The sequence below is a fragment of the Carcharhinus amblyrhynchos genome, chromosome 33, assembly GCF_965287045.1.
Source record: "Carcharhinus amblyrhynchos chromosome 33, sCarAmb.v2.hapA, whole genome shotgun sequence".
Classification (NCBI taxonomy): Eukaryota; Metazoa; Chordata; class Chondrichthyes; order Carcharhiniformes; family Carcharhinidae; genus Carcharhinus; species Carcharhinus amblyrhynchos.
The window spans coordinates 11,200,416-11,216,320 of record NC_137356.1 but is presented as its reverse complement, the minus strand read 5'-3'; the positions used below and the strand labels follow the sequence as shown (position 1 = coordinate 11,216,320).

General features: G+C 45.1%; 1 protein-coding gene across 9 annotated transcripts in view; it reads right to left on the bottom strand.

Annotated features, from left to right (window-relative positions):
- Positions 1–15,905, bottom strand: part of dock6 (dedicator of cytokinesis 6) — a 209,916-nt gene that overhangs the window by 47,448 nt on the left and 146,563 nt on the right. For 6 of the 9 annotated variants that reach the window (XM_080216640.1, XM_080216633.1, XM_080216635.1 and 3 more), the window contains 5 exons: positions 14,324–14,493; positions 11,812–11,969; positions 9,295–9,477; positions 2,478–2,604; positions 1,075–1,159 (listed from right to left, as the gene is read on the bottom strand). In XM_080216640.1, coding sequence (XP_080072766.1) covers positions 1,075–1,159; positions 2,478–2,604; positions 9,295–9,477; positions 11,812–11,969; positions 14,324–14,493 — 723 coding nt within the window. The remainder of the gene's footprint in view (positions 1–1,074; positions 1,160–2,477; positions 2,605–9,294; positions 9,478–11,811; positions 11,970–14,323; positions 14,494–15,905) is intronic. The other 3 variants (XM_080216634.1, XM_080216641.1, XM_080216638.1) reach the window with 1 other exon arrangement.

The following is a 15,905-nucleotide window of genomic DNA, read 5'->3' as shown; positions in this document are numbered from 1 at the left end:
TTTGCAAGCTAATGCCGTCCAGGTTCAAATTTGAGTTCGTACCCAAGGTAGTTCTCTCTGTATAGAGGCACAGCGGAATCACTTTGAAACTGATATAAGAACATCAGCAGGCAGCCTAGTGGCACAGTGGTTAGCACTGCTGCCTCAACGCGGCAGGGACACAGGTTCAATTCCCCCTTGCGTGACTGTCTGTGTGGAATTTGCATGTTCTCACCGTATCTGCATGGGTTTCCTTCGACAGTCCAAAGGCATGCAGGTTTGGTGGTAAATTGCCCCTTAGTGTCAGGGTGACTGGCAGGTTAAATATGTGGGGTTACAAGGATAAGGCTTGGTGCAGGCTCCATGAGCTGAACTACATCCTTCTGCACTGTAGTGAAATGCTGGAAATACTCAGCAGGTTTGGCAGCATCTGTGGGTACAGGGGCGGAGATTATGTTTTAAGTCTGTGATTTGCAATGTTAGCTATCTCTCCCTATAAATACTGCCAAGCCTGATGAATAGTTCCAGCATTTTCTGTTTTTATTTCAGAGTTCCAGCATTTCCAATAGTTTGTTTTATTATGAGTTTGGTAATAGTTCTATTAGAAACAGAAGTGGAAGGTCTTGCCAACTACAAGTGCCTATTAAGGCAATGTCAATCACAATAGTTATGAGGCAGTAGGTTAATATCTGAATCAGTCATATGTTAAAGGGTAAAAAAGTAGGAAAGCAGGATTTGTGTAGACTGAGAACTGTGCTAGCACAGACTTAGTGGGTCTTTGCCGCAGAAGGCTGCGGAGGCCAAGTCATTGAGTGTCTTTAAGACAGAGATAGGTAAGTTCTTGATTAATAAGGGGATCAGGGATTATAGGGAAAGGCAGGAAAATAGGGATGAGAAAAATATCAGCCATGATTGAATGGTGGAGCAGACTCAATGGGCTGAGTGGCATAGGCCTAATTATGCTCCTATGGCTTATGGTCTTCTAAATGACTTCATTCTGTGCTGAAAGTTCCAAGTGAGTTTACACAGGGTTGTAATTGAACTGATAATTGATAAAATGTGCAATCTCCCTGCTCTGCAGAAACAGCCACATACTTGTCAACCTTATCAGCATTCTGCCTCCAGTGAGTGATGTTCTTTCGCCAGCGAACGTTTTCTTGGCTTCCATATGGGCTCCTCTCTACAACAGATTGGAGAACATCAGATTTTGATTAAGAGCCTGCACTTAAACCAAAAAACAGAACAAATTAATCTAAGACACGCTCATAAAATAGGTAGCCCATCTGAACCACATGATGGTGATAACTTGCGTCTGAAACCGCAGCTTATGAACTGAGTGTAGTAAGCAGTTAGTATGCTGTGTTTTATGTCCCTTTGCGGCACGGTGGCATAGTGGTTAGTACTGCTGCCTCGCAGCGTCAGGGTTCAATTCTGGTCTTGAGGTCACTGTCTGTGTGGTGCCTGCATGTTCTCCCTGTGTCTGCTTGGGTTTCTTCCAAATGCTCCGGCTTCTTCCCACACTCAAAAGATGTGTGGATTAAGTTGATTGGCCATGCTAAATTGCCCCTTTGTGTCAGGGGAACTAGCAGGGTACATACGTGGACTTATGGGGATAGGGCCTGGGTGGGATTGTAGTCAGGGCAGGCTTGAAGGGCTGAATGGCCTCCTTCTGAACTATAGGGATTCTATGATTCACCCAATGACACTCATTCTCCAGCTCAGAGCGTCAAAATACCAGGCCACAGAACGTCTTCAGTAAATGTGACCTTTTTTTGAGTTGTCCAGACACCACAGAATGGAGACCAGAAGCTGCAGTTTGATTACACAACAGTAGGTACTGATATTTCACCATTAAATGTTACAATCTCATGAACTGAGGATTCTACTTGCTTGCCCATATAGTACAGCACTAACATTTGTTACCAGCGATGTGAATCCGAATAAAGATCTGAATAAAGAAATGGAAAGGTGCACTTCTGGTTTCAACTAGCTAAAGACAGAATGAACTGGGATTGACTGAGAGTGTGCACTGATCCGCATGCATGTGACATTAATGTTCAATCAACTTCCCTAACCTCTCTCCAAAGATGGTCTGTGCCACAGAAAGGAAAATAGGTTAGGGTGCTACATGGCACCATTAACCTGCAACCTTTACTCAAAGTGGATGGATGCAGACACTGAGTGAAAAATACTTGTCCAGAATTACACAAAGAAACATAGAAAATACGAGCAGGAGACCATTTGGCCCTTTGAGCCTGCTGTGCCATTCATCACAATCATGAACAACAGCATGGCACAGAAAATCAGCTTCTGTAACTTTATTGCAGTCAACGTTTGGAACTTTACGATTGAAGGAGGCAGTGAGTTGATCTGAAGCCTCAACCCAACAAAAAGCGGACAGAAACAAAACCATTACTTTTGGCTGCATATGGAAGGATAATATGTGAACGCTAGACATGCAGGTTAACAGGAGAAAACTTAAACAGAGCCTGCCATACCTCGACTCCGGCGCACCATCTCTTGCCGAGCTCCGACAGTCCCTAGAATGGCCTCTTCCAGTCGTGCTTTCATATCCTGGGACTTCTTAAACGTCAGGCTGTTAATTCGCTCAAAGGATTTCTTACCCTGAAACCAATCAATAGCAACTTGAAAGCTATTTAATGGCTAGGTCAAGGTTCCTTTGCTCTTGTGGCCACTTGCCTTACTCTTACCTCTTTTATTTGGACATGTGCATCATCTGCAGCCAGAGACTATACTACCCTCCAAGTCAGCAACTGCACCAGAAAGAAGACCCGTCTATCAGTGCAGTTAGACTGGCATTAGGGGCAGCACGGCAGCACAGTGGCTAGCACTGCTGTCTCACAGCGCCAGGGACTCAGGTTCAATTCCCGGCCTGGGTCACTGTCTGTGTGGAGTTTGCACATTCTGCCCGTGTCTGTGTGGGTTTCCTCCGGGTGCTCCGGTTTCCTCCCACAGTCCAAGATGTGCTAGTTAAGTGCACTGGCCATGTTAAATTCTCCCTCAGTGTACCCAAACAGGTGCTGGAGTATGGCGACTAGGGGGTTTTCACAGTAACTTCATTGCAGTATGAACGTAAGCCTACTTGTGACTAATAAATAAACTTGAACTTTACTTTACATCATTCATTGCAAACCTGAGAATAGGCTAGCTGTTTGCTGTCTGCAAGATTTTTAATTCTACTTCTAGATCCTCAAGATCACACATTTAAATATCTGAATATAAGAACATAAGAACATAAGAACATAAGAAATAGGAGCAGGAGTAGGCCATCTGGCCCTTCGAGCCTGCCCCGCCATTCAATAAGATCATGGCTGATCTGTCGTGGCTCAGTTCCACTTTCCCGCCCTCTCCCCATAACCCTTAATCCCCTCTCTTATCAAAAACCAATCAACCCGCTTCTTAAAAATATTTAGCGAGGCAGCCTCCACCACTTCAACGGGCAGAGAATTCCAGAGATTCACCACCCTTTGAGTGAAGAAGTTCCTCCTCAACTCCGTTCTGAACTGCCCCCCCTTTATCTTGAGGCTGTGCCCCCTAGTCCTACTGTCTTTTTTGAGCGGGAAGAGTCTTTCCACCTCTATCCTATCCATCCCATTCATCATCTTATACGTCTCAATGAGATCTCCCCTCATTCTTCTAAACTCTAACGAGTACAAGCCTAGTTTATTCAGCCTCTCCTCATAGCTCAACCCCCTCAACTCCGGTATCAGCCTAGTAAACCTCCTCTGCACTCCCTCCAAGGCCAAAATATCCTTGCGCAGGTGCGGCGCCCAAAACTGCACACAGTACTCCAGCTGCGGCCTCACCAATGCCCTATACAGCTGCAGCAAGACCTCCCTACTTTTATATTCAATCCCCCTCGCTATGAAGGCCAGCATCCCATTCGCCTTCCTGACCACCTGCTGCACCTGCAGGCTGGGTTTTTGCGACTCATGCACAAGGACCCCGAGGTCCCTCTGCACCGTCGCCTGCTGCAGTTTTTCGCCACGTAAGTAATAGTCCTTCCTACCATTCTTCCTACCAAAGTGGACCACCTCACACTTGCCAACATTAAATTCCATTTGCCATTTCCTGGCCCATTCGCCCAGCCTATCTAGATCCTTCTGCAGACTCTCCACACCCTCCGCACAATTTGCCTTTCCCCCAATCTTGGTGTCATCAGCAAATTTCGACACCCTACACTCGGTTCCCTCTTCCAGATCATCTATATAAATGGTAAATAGCTGAGGCCCCAGCACCGACCCCTGGGGCACCCCACTAGTCACCAACCGCCAATCCGAATAGCACCCATTGACCCCCACTCTCTGCCTCCTATTTGACAACCAATCCTCTATCCACGCTAACACCCTACCCCCAACTCCATGTCCTCTGACCTTCTGCAGTAACCTCTTGTGAGGTACCTTATCAAACGCCTTCTGAAAATCCAGAAAGACCACATCCACCGGCTCTCCTCTATCCACCGCCCTAGACACATCCTCATAGAACTCCAGTAAATTGGTCAGACACGACTTCCCTTTAATGAAACCGTGTTGCGTCTGCCCTATCAAGCAATTCCCTTCAAGATGCCTCGCAATTTCCTCCTTAATGACGGATTCTAACATTTTACCTACCACAGACGTTAAACTAACCGGCCTGTAATTCCCCGCCTTTTGCCTGGCACCCTTCTTAAACAACGGCGTAACATTAGCCGTTTTCCAATCCTCCGGCACTTCCCCGGAATCCAGCGACGTCTGGAAAATAACCACCAAGGCATCCACTATCACCTCCGCCATTTCTTTCAGAACCCTCGGATGCATTCCATCCGGTCCTGGGGACTTGTCCACAATCAGCCCCTCCAGTCTGTCGCGCACCACCTCTCTAGTAACAGTAATGTCATTAAGACCCTCCAGTCCTACCACCTTTCCATCGCTAACACCCGGCAAATTAGTCACGTCCTCCTCCGTGAAGACAGAAACAAAAAAGTTATTTAAGACCTTAGCCATATCCCCATCCCCTACCACTAGGTCCCCTTTCTCATCCGCTAAGGGACCAACGTTTACCCTAGCCAGCCTCTTCCTTTTTATATATTTATAAAAACTCTTGCTATCCTTTTTTATATTAAGTGCTAGCCCAGCTTCATAGCTTCTTCTACCCTCCTTTATCAACTTTTTTGTCAATCTTTGTTGACATTTAAACCTTTCCCAATCCTCTTCTCGCCCACTGCTCTTAGCTACTCTAAATTCCTCCGCTTTTAATTTAACACTTTCCTTCACCTCCTTCGTTATCCACGGCTTATTACCTCTCTTCCTACTGTCCTTTTTAACCATCGGAATAAATTTCTGCTGAGCACCAAGAAAGATCTCCTTAAAGATCCTCCACTGCTCCTCAGCAGACCTACCTTCCAACGCGCTCCCCCAGTCCACATTCGCCAATTCTTCTCTCATCCTACCATACTCCCCTCTATTCAAACAAAGGACACGTGTCCGGGAACCCACTTTCTCCTCCTCCATCTGCAACAGAAACTCCACCATACAATGATCACTCTCTCCAAGAGGATCCTTCACCTCAAGGTCCCTAATTCTACCCGCCTCATTACATAGCACCAGATCCAAGATAGCTCGCTCCCTCGTCGGCTCCAACACACACTGTTCCAGGAAACTATCCCGGCAGCATTCCAAGAACTCCTCCTCGAGCCCACCTCGTCCAACATGGGTCGACCAATCAATATGCAGATTGAAATCCCCCATAACTACTGCCGTCCCATTCCTGCACGCCGCACTTATTTGCGCGTTAACAGCCCGCCCCACCTCCAGATCATTATTCGGGGGCCTATAGACGACACCCACCAGCGTCTTCCTCCCTTTGCTGTTCCTAATCTCCACCCACAACGATTCCACTTTCTGCTCTTTGGCTCCGATATCATCCCTTGCTACCACCTTGATGCTGTCCTTAATCAGCAGAGCTACGCCACCCCCTCTTTCCTCCTGCCTATCCTTCCTAAACACTTGATAGCCCTGTACATTCATCTCCCAGTCCCTGTCACCTTGCAGCCACGTCTCTGTAATGGCCACCAGATCGTATCCATTTGTGTCGATCTGCGCCACCAGCTCATCCACTTTATTCCGAATGCTTCGTGCATTCAGATAAAGCGCTTTCATCCCAGCCTTCTTCTGGACCCTATTTGCCGTAACACCACCACTTGGGACATCCTCAGCCTCTTCCCTTACCTGTACCCTATCCTTAACTGTAGACCTCCCAACATCACCTACCCTCGCACCCTCCCCCCCACTAATTAGTTTAAAGCCCTGTCTACAGTTCTCTTTACTCGATTCGCCAGCACTCTGGTCCCAGCACGATTCAGACCAACCCCATCCCGTCCGAACAAGTCCCACCTACCCCAATACTGGTGCCAATGCCCCATAAATTCAAACCCATTCAGTTTGCTCACCAACCTCACCTGCCTCGTCCTCTTCCAGACTGGAAGCAAGAACCTCAAACCTGTTATGCAGATTAAGAGGCTGAGGCCTCCGCTCCTCACCCCCCTTCCTCCTCCCAGCAGCCCCCTTTTGTTCCTGACCCTTAGATTTAGACAGTCTAGGGGGGGTGGATGTCACTTGCACCCCATTGACAATGACACCCTTTCTCCCCCTGATGAGCCTCAGTGTCTGTAGCTCAGAGGCTAGCTCATCCACCTTGAGCTGGAGCTCCTCCAGCAACCTGCACTTACTGCAGACATGGCCACTGGGAAGGACCCTGGGGTCCACCAGTTCCCACATCATACAGGAACCGCACATCACATGCCCCTCCATTATTCAATATAATTTGTTGTGGGAAAAAAATATTTTCCTTGTTTTTTGCTGTAGTAGTTTTGAAAAAAAAAATTTTTTTTTTTTTCTTTTTTTTCCTTGTTCTTTCCACCTGGCCTTTTTACCTTCCAGCCCTTTTTGATATTAAGCCCTAATAGCTCACTCTGCTTCCCTCTCACTCCGCTGCCCGCTCCGACGCTGCCCGCTATCTACACCAGGCCTCCTTTTAAACTTGGCGCTGATTTAAAGCTGATGGGCCACAACTGCCTGATAATCACTCCCTCACAATTCTTAAAGCAGTAAATACAATAAGTAAATGCTTTAAACAGTTCTACAAAGAACAAAGTGCTTTAAACTTATTTTAAACAGGTTTTTAACAGGTAAAGTCTTAGCTTTCTCTCTGATGCTCCTTCCTTGTCTGCTCCAGCAAACAATGTAAGGCTTCACCGTGTGGACACTTGATAATTAAAGCTGATGGGCCACAACTGCCTGATAATCACTCCCTCACAATTCTTAAAGCAGTAAATACAATAAGTAAATGCTTTAAACAGTTCTACAAAGAACAAAGTGCTTTAAACTTATTTTAAACAGGTTTTTAACAGGTAAAGTCTTAGCTTTCTCTCTGATGCTCCTTCCTTGTCTGCTCCAGCAAACAATGTTGCTCAGATAATGTTAATAGAATGACAAACATGTGCCTCTCACAGGTCTCCCTGGGAGGTTTCCCCACGCCATGAAGTAAAGGGATGACTAAGACCTCAATATCATAGCTTGCAGTGGAGGGAACAGCAAGACCATGGGTGGGATTTACCCGGTTGCGCTTGCCGTGAAACCGGAAAAAGTTGCCCGGGGTCAACAGACCTTTCCGTGGTCCGACCCCTTGCCCGCTACAATTCCCATGGCGGGCGGAACAGGAAAATTCACCCCATGGAGTGATGATGACTAAGGTGACGACTTCAAGTTTGTGGGTTTTGTAAACCTGACAGATTATTGAAGGAAACAAAGGATTTGCCACAACATCCAGAAGTTGCTCTAATCCTTAAGGGTAATCTGTGGATCACAGTTGTAGTCCTGAGACTGCTCTGATCAAGAGCTTGTGCAACATTAAGACTCTGATGGAAGAGACTGGCAGCTTTTCAGTCTGCTGTCCTGTAGTTTCACTAACTGCACATGAATGTATATAATCTACATATAAAACAACTATCTTTAGTTTTTCAGAAATCTGCTGTGTAAGTGATCGCAGTCTTGGCTATTTAAACGACTAAGCCAGTAAGTGGTACCAGTAGGTGGAAGTATCTTTTTAAAATATGAAGCTCCTTATCGTAAGTAAGACTCAGCGTTGCTATTTTCTGCATGAAGAAGTTGCAACAATTATCTTTTAGATATGGACTGGGGTGGGGGGCACAGAAAAATCATGAGTTTAAAGGGATGATGCCAATGAAGATGTGGCAGGGATTTGGAAGATGACAAAGATTCCTAACATAATACTGACTGCAACAGCTCTCACTGCAATTACTTAACGTAAAGCTCCTTTTGTTTGGTTTCACTGTCTGGTCATCTTCCCATAGCAAGCCCATGGTGCTCTATCATTTGTCAGATTTTAACTAATCATGCTCCTTGTGATAGGTATACGACTTTAAAGGTGATATAAATAAACATATAAATGCAAGTTTTTGTTGCTTGCCAACTTACCTATGCTATTTTTTTTTTATTCATTCATGGGTGTCATTGGCTGGCCAGCATTTATTGCCCATCCCTAGTTGCCCTTGGAGGACAGCTGAGAGTCAACCACATTGCTGTGGTTCTGGAATCACATGTAGGCCAGACCAGGTAAGCACAGCAGATTTCCTTCCTAAAGGACAGATGGGTTTTTCCGACAATGGTTTCATGGTCATCAGTAGATTCTTAATTCCAAATTTTTTTTATTGAATTCAAATTACCATCTACCTTGGCGGGATTCAAACCCGGGTCCCCAGAACATTAGCTGAGTTTTCTAGATTAATAGTCTAGAGATAATACTACACGGCCAACATTCCCAATATAGTCAATATCTCTTCCCAAAGGTAGGAGAGTCTAAAACTAGAGGGCATAGGTTTAAGGTGATAGGGGAGATATAAAAAAGTGTTCAGAGGGGCAATTTTTTCACACAGAGGGTGGTGAGTGTCTGGAACACGCTGCCAGAGGTAGCAGTAGAGGCGGGTACAATTTTGACTTTTCAAAAGCATTTAGACAGTTACATGGGTAAGATGGGTGTAGGGGTATATGGGCCAAATGTGGGCAATTGGGACTAGCTTAGGGGTTTAAAAAAAAGGGTGGCATGGACAAGTTAGGCCAAAGGGCCTGTTTTCACGCTGTAAACCTCTATGACTTCCAAGTCTGACTCAAAGAGGGGATCAGAAATATAACACACGGATTAGACATCTGACTCTGACAGAGAAAATGTAGAGCCATTGCTGAAAGTGAACTGTAGGCACAGACACCCATTCACACATTACAGGCCCATTGTGCTTACCTTATACTCAAAGCAGGATATGCAGAGGTACAGCAAGTCCAGCAGACGGTTTAGCTGGAACACCGATAGGTCTGTGAACCATTTTTGCAGGATCTCCTCATCTGCATTCTTCAGGACCCAGAGGAAACAGATGAGGAGGATGCGACTCGATTCAGCCGACAGAGTGGAGTACTGCCGGTTGGGCTGCAAAGACAGAGAAATTTACAACCCATTCAGTACATATCACAGCAGCCATGCCTGTAATTGCAGAAATGGTACAGACTTGTTTTCAGACCGTGACCAGAAGGGCTAGTATATTTGTATCCCTGGAAGTCAGCGAGTCAGGCTGAAATAGAAAAATCTTGTCACTTAGAATCATAGAATCCTTCGAGTGCAGGAGGAGGCCATTCGGCCCATCAAGTCTGCACCGACCACAATCCCACCCAGGCCCTATTTCTGCAACACCATATTATTTACCCCGCTAATCCCCCAACACTAGGGTCAATTTAGCATGGGCAATCCCCCTAACCTGCACATCTTTGGACTGTTATATTTGGACTATTTAAAATAGTTCCTGCCCCAAGCAAAAATAAGCTGAAACTAAGTCTTATCATGCATGGCATTGGTAAGCCAATATCCAGCTGGTGACAAGGTAATACATATGTTGACACCAGGATTTGGAGTAGCAAGATATTTCTACTTTTATACTACATTTGTGCTTTTCCAATTTCATCTCCATTAAAGAGAAGGGTGAAGAATGTGGGCTAGTGGCGAAGGAAAGGAGAAGGTGGCACAGTGGTTAGCACTGCTACCTCACAGTGCTAGGGGCCTGGATTCGATCACTATCTGTGTGGAGTTTGCACATTCTCCATGTATCTGCATGGGTTTCCTCCGGGTGCTCCAGTTTCCTCCCACAGTCCAAAGATGTGCGGGTTAGGTGGATTGGCCATGCTAAGTTGACCCTAGTGTCAGGGGGATATGGCAAGGTAAATGCATAGGGATATGGGGTTGGGGTTTGGGTGGCATTGTGGTTGGTGCAGAATCGATGGGCTGAATGGCCTTCTTTTGTGCTGTAGGATTCTATGGTTTGATGAATAATGTGGTTTTTGTGCTTTCAAAGGAGTGTCTGTTAAAACTGTTAAATATTTGTTGAAAAGATGCAGGAAAATAAAACCAGATCTTGCACAAATAACTCTCTCTTTGATCATTGATTCCATGCTGAGCAAGCTGGAAAGTTGTCCACCCAGTTGGGTGTCACAAAGCAGCTGGACAAGGTAGATCATTCAGCCATTCATCAGTCTATAAAGATCAACTTTAACTCCATCCAATATAGTGATTTCATAGAATCATTGAATCCCTACAGTGCAGAAGGAGGCCATTTGGCCCATCTCAGTTGCACTGACAATAATCCCACCGAGGCCCTAGGCCCTATATCTGTAACCCCACATATTTACCCTGCTAATCCCCCTGACACTGAGGGGCATTTTGCCAATCTTTCAACTGTGGGAGGAAACACGAGCACGCGGAGGAAACCCACTCAGACATGGGGAGAATGTGCAAACTCTACGTAGATAGTCACCCATGACCAGAATTAAACCCTGATCCCTGGCGCTGTGAGGCAGCAGTGACAACCACTCTGCCTCTCCAAGATGTTCGTCAACCGATCCCAGCTACCCTACCCAGAAATCCATTCCCTGTGTCAATCACCCTGAAAATAATTGCGGAACTGGTTCAAGAATTCACTTTTAACCGGTTTCTTCAGATTTATGGAGAACAACTCGAACAGAACATTTACAGCTGCTTTGTGACACCCAACTGGGTGGACCACTTACCAGTTTGCTCAGCATGGAATCAAAGAGGGAGTTACTTGTGAAAGATCTGGTTTTATTTTACTGCAGCTTTTCAACAAACATTTAGGTTTTAACAGACATTCCTTCGTATGCACAAAAACCACAGCCATCTTGAGCTTGATGCCAAATACATGAAAGGCAAAGTTACTGGGACAAAAGACGTGCACAGTAGTAGAGAGCGGACAGGGATTCCCAATTCAACTATGATTACACAATCAGCTTGAAAAACATTAAGGATTGAATTCTCCACTCCCTCTGCAAGCAGAAAAAGCTGGGGGATTCCACCCTAATCGAGTTTACCAAGGGATCACCCGGCATGGTGGTACAGCGGTTAGCATGACTGCCTCACAGCGCCAGGGACCCGGGTTCGATTCCCAGCTCGGGTCACTGTCTTTGCGGAGTCTGCATGAATTTCCTACGGGTGCTCCGGTTTCCTTCCACAGTCTGAAAGATGTGCTGGTTAGGTGCATTGGCTGTGCTAAATTCACCCTCAGCGTACCCAAACAGGCACTGGAGTGTGGCAACTAGGGGTTTATCACAGTAATTTTAACAACACTGCCTTTCAAAGTGTGTTTGATTCTTTACCTGCGTAAATTAAATTATAATTTTGATAACTAAATTATCAAAAGACATAAACCATCACTGGAACAAGCTCATACAGATATTCCACATAGATATGGTGTCTTACCATAACAGGGAGCTGGAATGGGGAGCTTCTATTCGGATGAGGTACAGGTGACCCTGCTATTGCCATGGCGATTGTCTGACTGATCATGCTGTTATTCTCGGAATCCACTTCATCCATGGTCGAGGCAGTGAAACGGCCCTTCTGGTTGCCATTCTCTGCTGGGGGCAGGGAGCAACAAGTAACTATGTTAGAACTTTATGACGTGATAAAGACAATCCTTCCAGTGATCAGAGTTCAATCATCATCATCTTTCACATACAGTAGGCTCAATGACATTTATGTAGCTTTATATGCAACAGGCTTATTTGCTGGAATGTAACATGGATTGAGAGTAATCACTACTATCCCAGACACTGCTCACATTCATCCCAATCGAGTATAAAACTTGGCAAATAATGTTACAGTTACACAGAAACCTACAGTGCAATAGAAGGCCATTAAGCCCATCAAGACTGCACTGATCGCAGTCCTGCCCGAGCCCTATAACCTAGCATTTACCCTAGCTAGTCAGCCTGACACTAAGGGGGAAGTTATCATGGCCAATCCACCTAACCTTTGGAGGGAGGGTGGGAGGAAACCGACGCAGACACAGGGAGAGTATGCAAACTCCACACATACAGTAGCCCGAGCTAGGAATCGAACCAAGATCCCTGGTGCTGTGAGGCTAACCACTGTGCCACCCGAAAATGTTGTTCTGGCCAAATTTGGAATACTGTGTCCAATTCTGGTTGCCACATTACCAGAAGGATGTGGAGGTTTTGGAGAGAGTACAGAAAAGGTTTACCAGGATGTTACCTGGTATGGAGATTGAATAAACAAGGATTGTTCTCCCTGGAAAGACTGAGGGTGAAGGGTGACCTGATAGAAGTTCATAAAATTATGAAGGGCATAGATAAGGTAAATAGTTGGAAGCTTTTTCTCAGGGCAGAAATGACAAGTACAAGGGGCCCAAGTTCAAGGTAAGGGGGAAGTGGTTTATTAGAGATGTGTGGGGAAAGTTTTTTTTTACACAGAGGGTGGTGGGGTCTGGAATGCACTGCCAAGTGAGGTGGTTGAGGCAGACACCTTAGCAACGTTTAAGACTTATTGAGATAGATACAGGAACAGAAGGAGAATAGAGGGATACAGGCAGTTGGTCTAGATAGGACAACATGATCAGCACAGGTTTGGTGGGCCAAAGGGCCTGTTCCTGGGCTACATTGTTCTTTGTTCCTTGTTATTATCATTGTTTCATCTCTGATTTTAATCTCTTCCGTTTTGTCCTTCTCCTGTCAACCATTCTTTTTCCATGGGGCTTTTTTTGAGGCCTGAAATCCTTTAACTTCCTTTCTATTTCCTCTAGTCCTCACAGCCTTGCCCTAATTGATTGTTCCCAGGTCTGATTCTCCGAACGTTGTTCTCCAATTCCACCATGGTCTTGCCCCTTCCAATATCTTAAAGTTTATTTATTAGTGTCACAAGTAAGCTTATATTAACACTACAATGAAGTTGCTGCGAAAATCACACTCTGGCACCTGTTTGGGTACACTGAGGGAGAATTTAGCATGACCAATGTACCTAACCAGCATGTCTTTCGGACTGTGGGAGGCAACCAGAGCACCCGGAGGAAACCCCTCGCAAACACCTGGAGAACGTGCAGATTCTGCAGTCAGTGACTCGAGCTGGGGATCAAACCCAGGTCCCTGGCGTTATGAGGCAGCAGTGCTGACCACCGAACCTCTTTCAGCCTTATTACCCTCAGAGATTTCTACACATTACCAAATCTGGCCACATGCACATCCCTAATATTCATCACCTCCACCTCTGATTGTCCTTCTTCAGTTGCTTAGGCCCTAAACCTCTCTGCCTCGCTTCGCCTCCTTTAACACGTTGACTAAAACTTAGCTCTTTGACCAAGATTTTGGATATCCTATGTAGCTCATGGCTGCTCTTGTGAAGAGCCTCAGATGTTTTCCTACAGTAGATAAGCTATAGAAATGTCATTGAGCTGTTTATGGCAGACATCTTGTCAGCACTAATCAAGAGAGATCAAATCTATGCAGCACTGTGTGATCTGACATTTAAAAAATATTCTTTCATGGGATTTAAGCATCGTGGCAAGGCGAGCAGTTGCTGCACATCCCTACTCGCCCCTGCATGACTACGTTGCTGGACCATTTCAGAGGGCAGTGAAGAGTCAACCATATTGCTGTCAGACTGGTTAAGGATGGTAGAGGTTTCGTTCCAAAAAAAATCATTAGTGAACCAGCTGTATTTCTACAACAATTGATAATGGCTTCATGAGCTCCATTAGATTTTTAATTCCAGATGTTTTTTATTAGATGAATTTAAGTTCCAACATCTGATGTGGTGAGCCTGGAACATAGGTCCCCAGGGCATTATTCTGGGTTGCTGGATTAACAGTACAGTGACAATAGATGCCACTATGGCATCACCCCAGCTTACGCTACACTCTGAACTACGGTTAACCTATATCATAAGTGATGTAGCGAAACAGAAGACCCTTTCCTACCTGTGAAATCGTACAGCTGTGGCAAGGTGTCCATGACAATGCCAATCAGTGGCAAATACAGCTTAGCGACATGGGCTTTCACCTCACAATCAGTATATCGAGGGTCTGCATCGTGACTGCACATCAGGTTGTGGATGGCGCCAATTGCCTTTTTGTGCAGAAAGAACAATCTAGAAAAAAAGAAGTGTGCACAAAGACAGAGGGTGAATCTACAGGCTGCAACAGCTTAATGGTCTACCAATACTGTCACAAATAGTGGGTCTTTGCAACTGTTATACAGCCTCAGCTTGAACCAGGAGAAAATATCCAAAGGTATAAATGCTTGCAATTCTGTAGTGTTCATTACTACATTGTTATAATGGCAAAAACGGAAGCCATTTTACGTTAGCAATTTCTCACAAAGAGCAAATGGACCAATGGTCTCTTTAATCTGCAAGAAGTTTCCTGGTTCAGGTGAGCAGCACTAAGCCACAATACAAGGCATTACCAACCAACAATTATTGCACACTTCCTCAACTGCAGATTCCTTCTGTGGCACTTAGCTGCAACTCTGAGTAGCATACTGTTCATTCCATACTATATCATTATATTTGCCAGTTCTAAGAACATTAAAAATAGTAGGCCATTCAGCCCTGAGTTCCCTTCTCCATCCACTGAGATGATCGCTGATCTTCTCTTTCGAACCCATTTCTCTGCACTATGCCTTGATGTTTTTAATATGTAGAAATAGCAGGTGAAACTAAAACTAGGGGACATAGCCTCAAAATAAGGGTAAGCGGATTTAAGACCGAGTTGAGAAGGAACTTCTTCACCCAAATTCCTTGCCCACTGAAGCAGTTGAGGCTACCTCATTGAATGTTTTTAATGTTTTTAAGACAAAGATAGATACATTTTTGAACAGTAAAGGAATTAAGGGTTATGGTGAGCAGACGGCTAAGTGGAGCTGAGTCCACAAAAAGATCATCCAAGATCTTATTGAATGACGGAGCAGGCTCAAGGGGCCAGATGACCTACTCCTGCTCCTAGATCTTATGTAAATCTACTGACGTCCGTCTTAAACATACTCAGTGACTGAACCTTCACAGTGCTCTGGGGTAGAGAATTCCAAAAGGTTCAACACCTCAGTGAAGTAATTCCTTTTCACCTCAGTCCTATGACCTTTCCCTTATTCTGAGATTGTGCCTCTTGCCCTAGATATCCCAGCCAAGGGAAACGTCTTTCCTGTATCTACCCTGTTGAGTGTTGTAAGAATTTTGTACATTTGAATGAGATCATCTCTCATTCTTAACAGCTTATGTTTATATACTGTTACCACATCTTGCAGGATGTCCCAATGCACTCCCTGTACAATAAATTACTTTAAAAGTGAAGTCTATAGTTAATGGGAAAAGAATGGCAGTCATTTTGCACGTGGCAAGTTCCCACACCCAGCAATGAGATTGATAAACATGTTTTTGAAAATAAACTCAGCTGTAGAATAAGTTTAAAGTCTGCTTTGAGGCTTCACAAGCCGTAGGAGCAGAATTAGGCCACTCAGCCAATTGCGTCTGCTCTGCCATTCAAACATGGGCTGATATTTTTC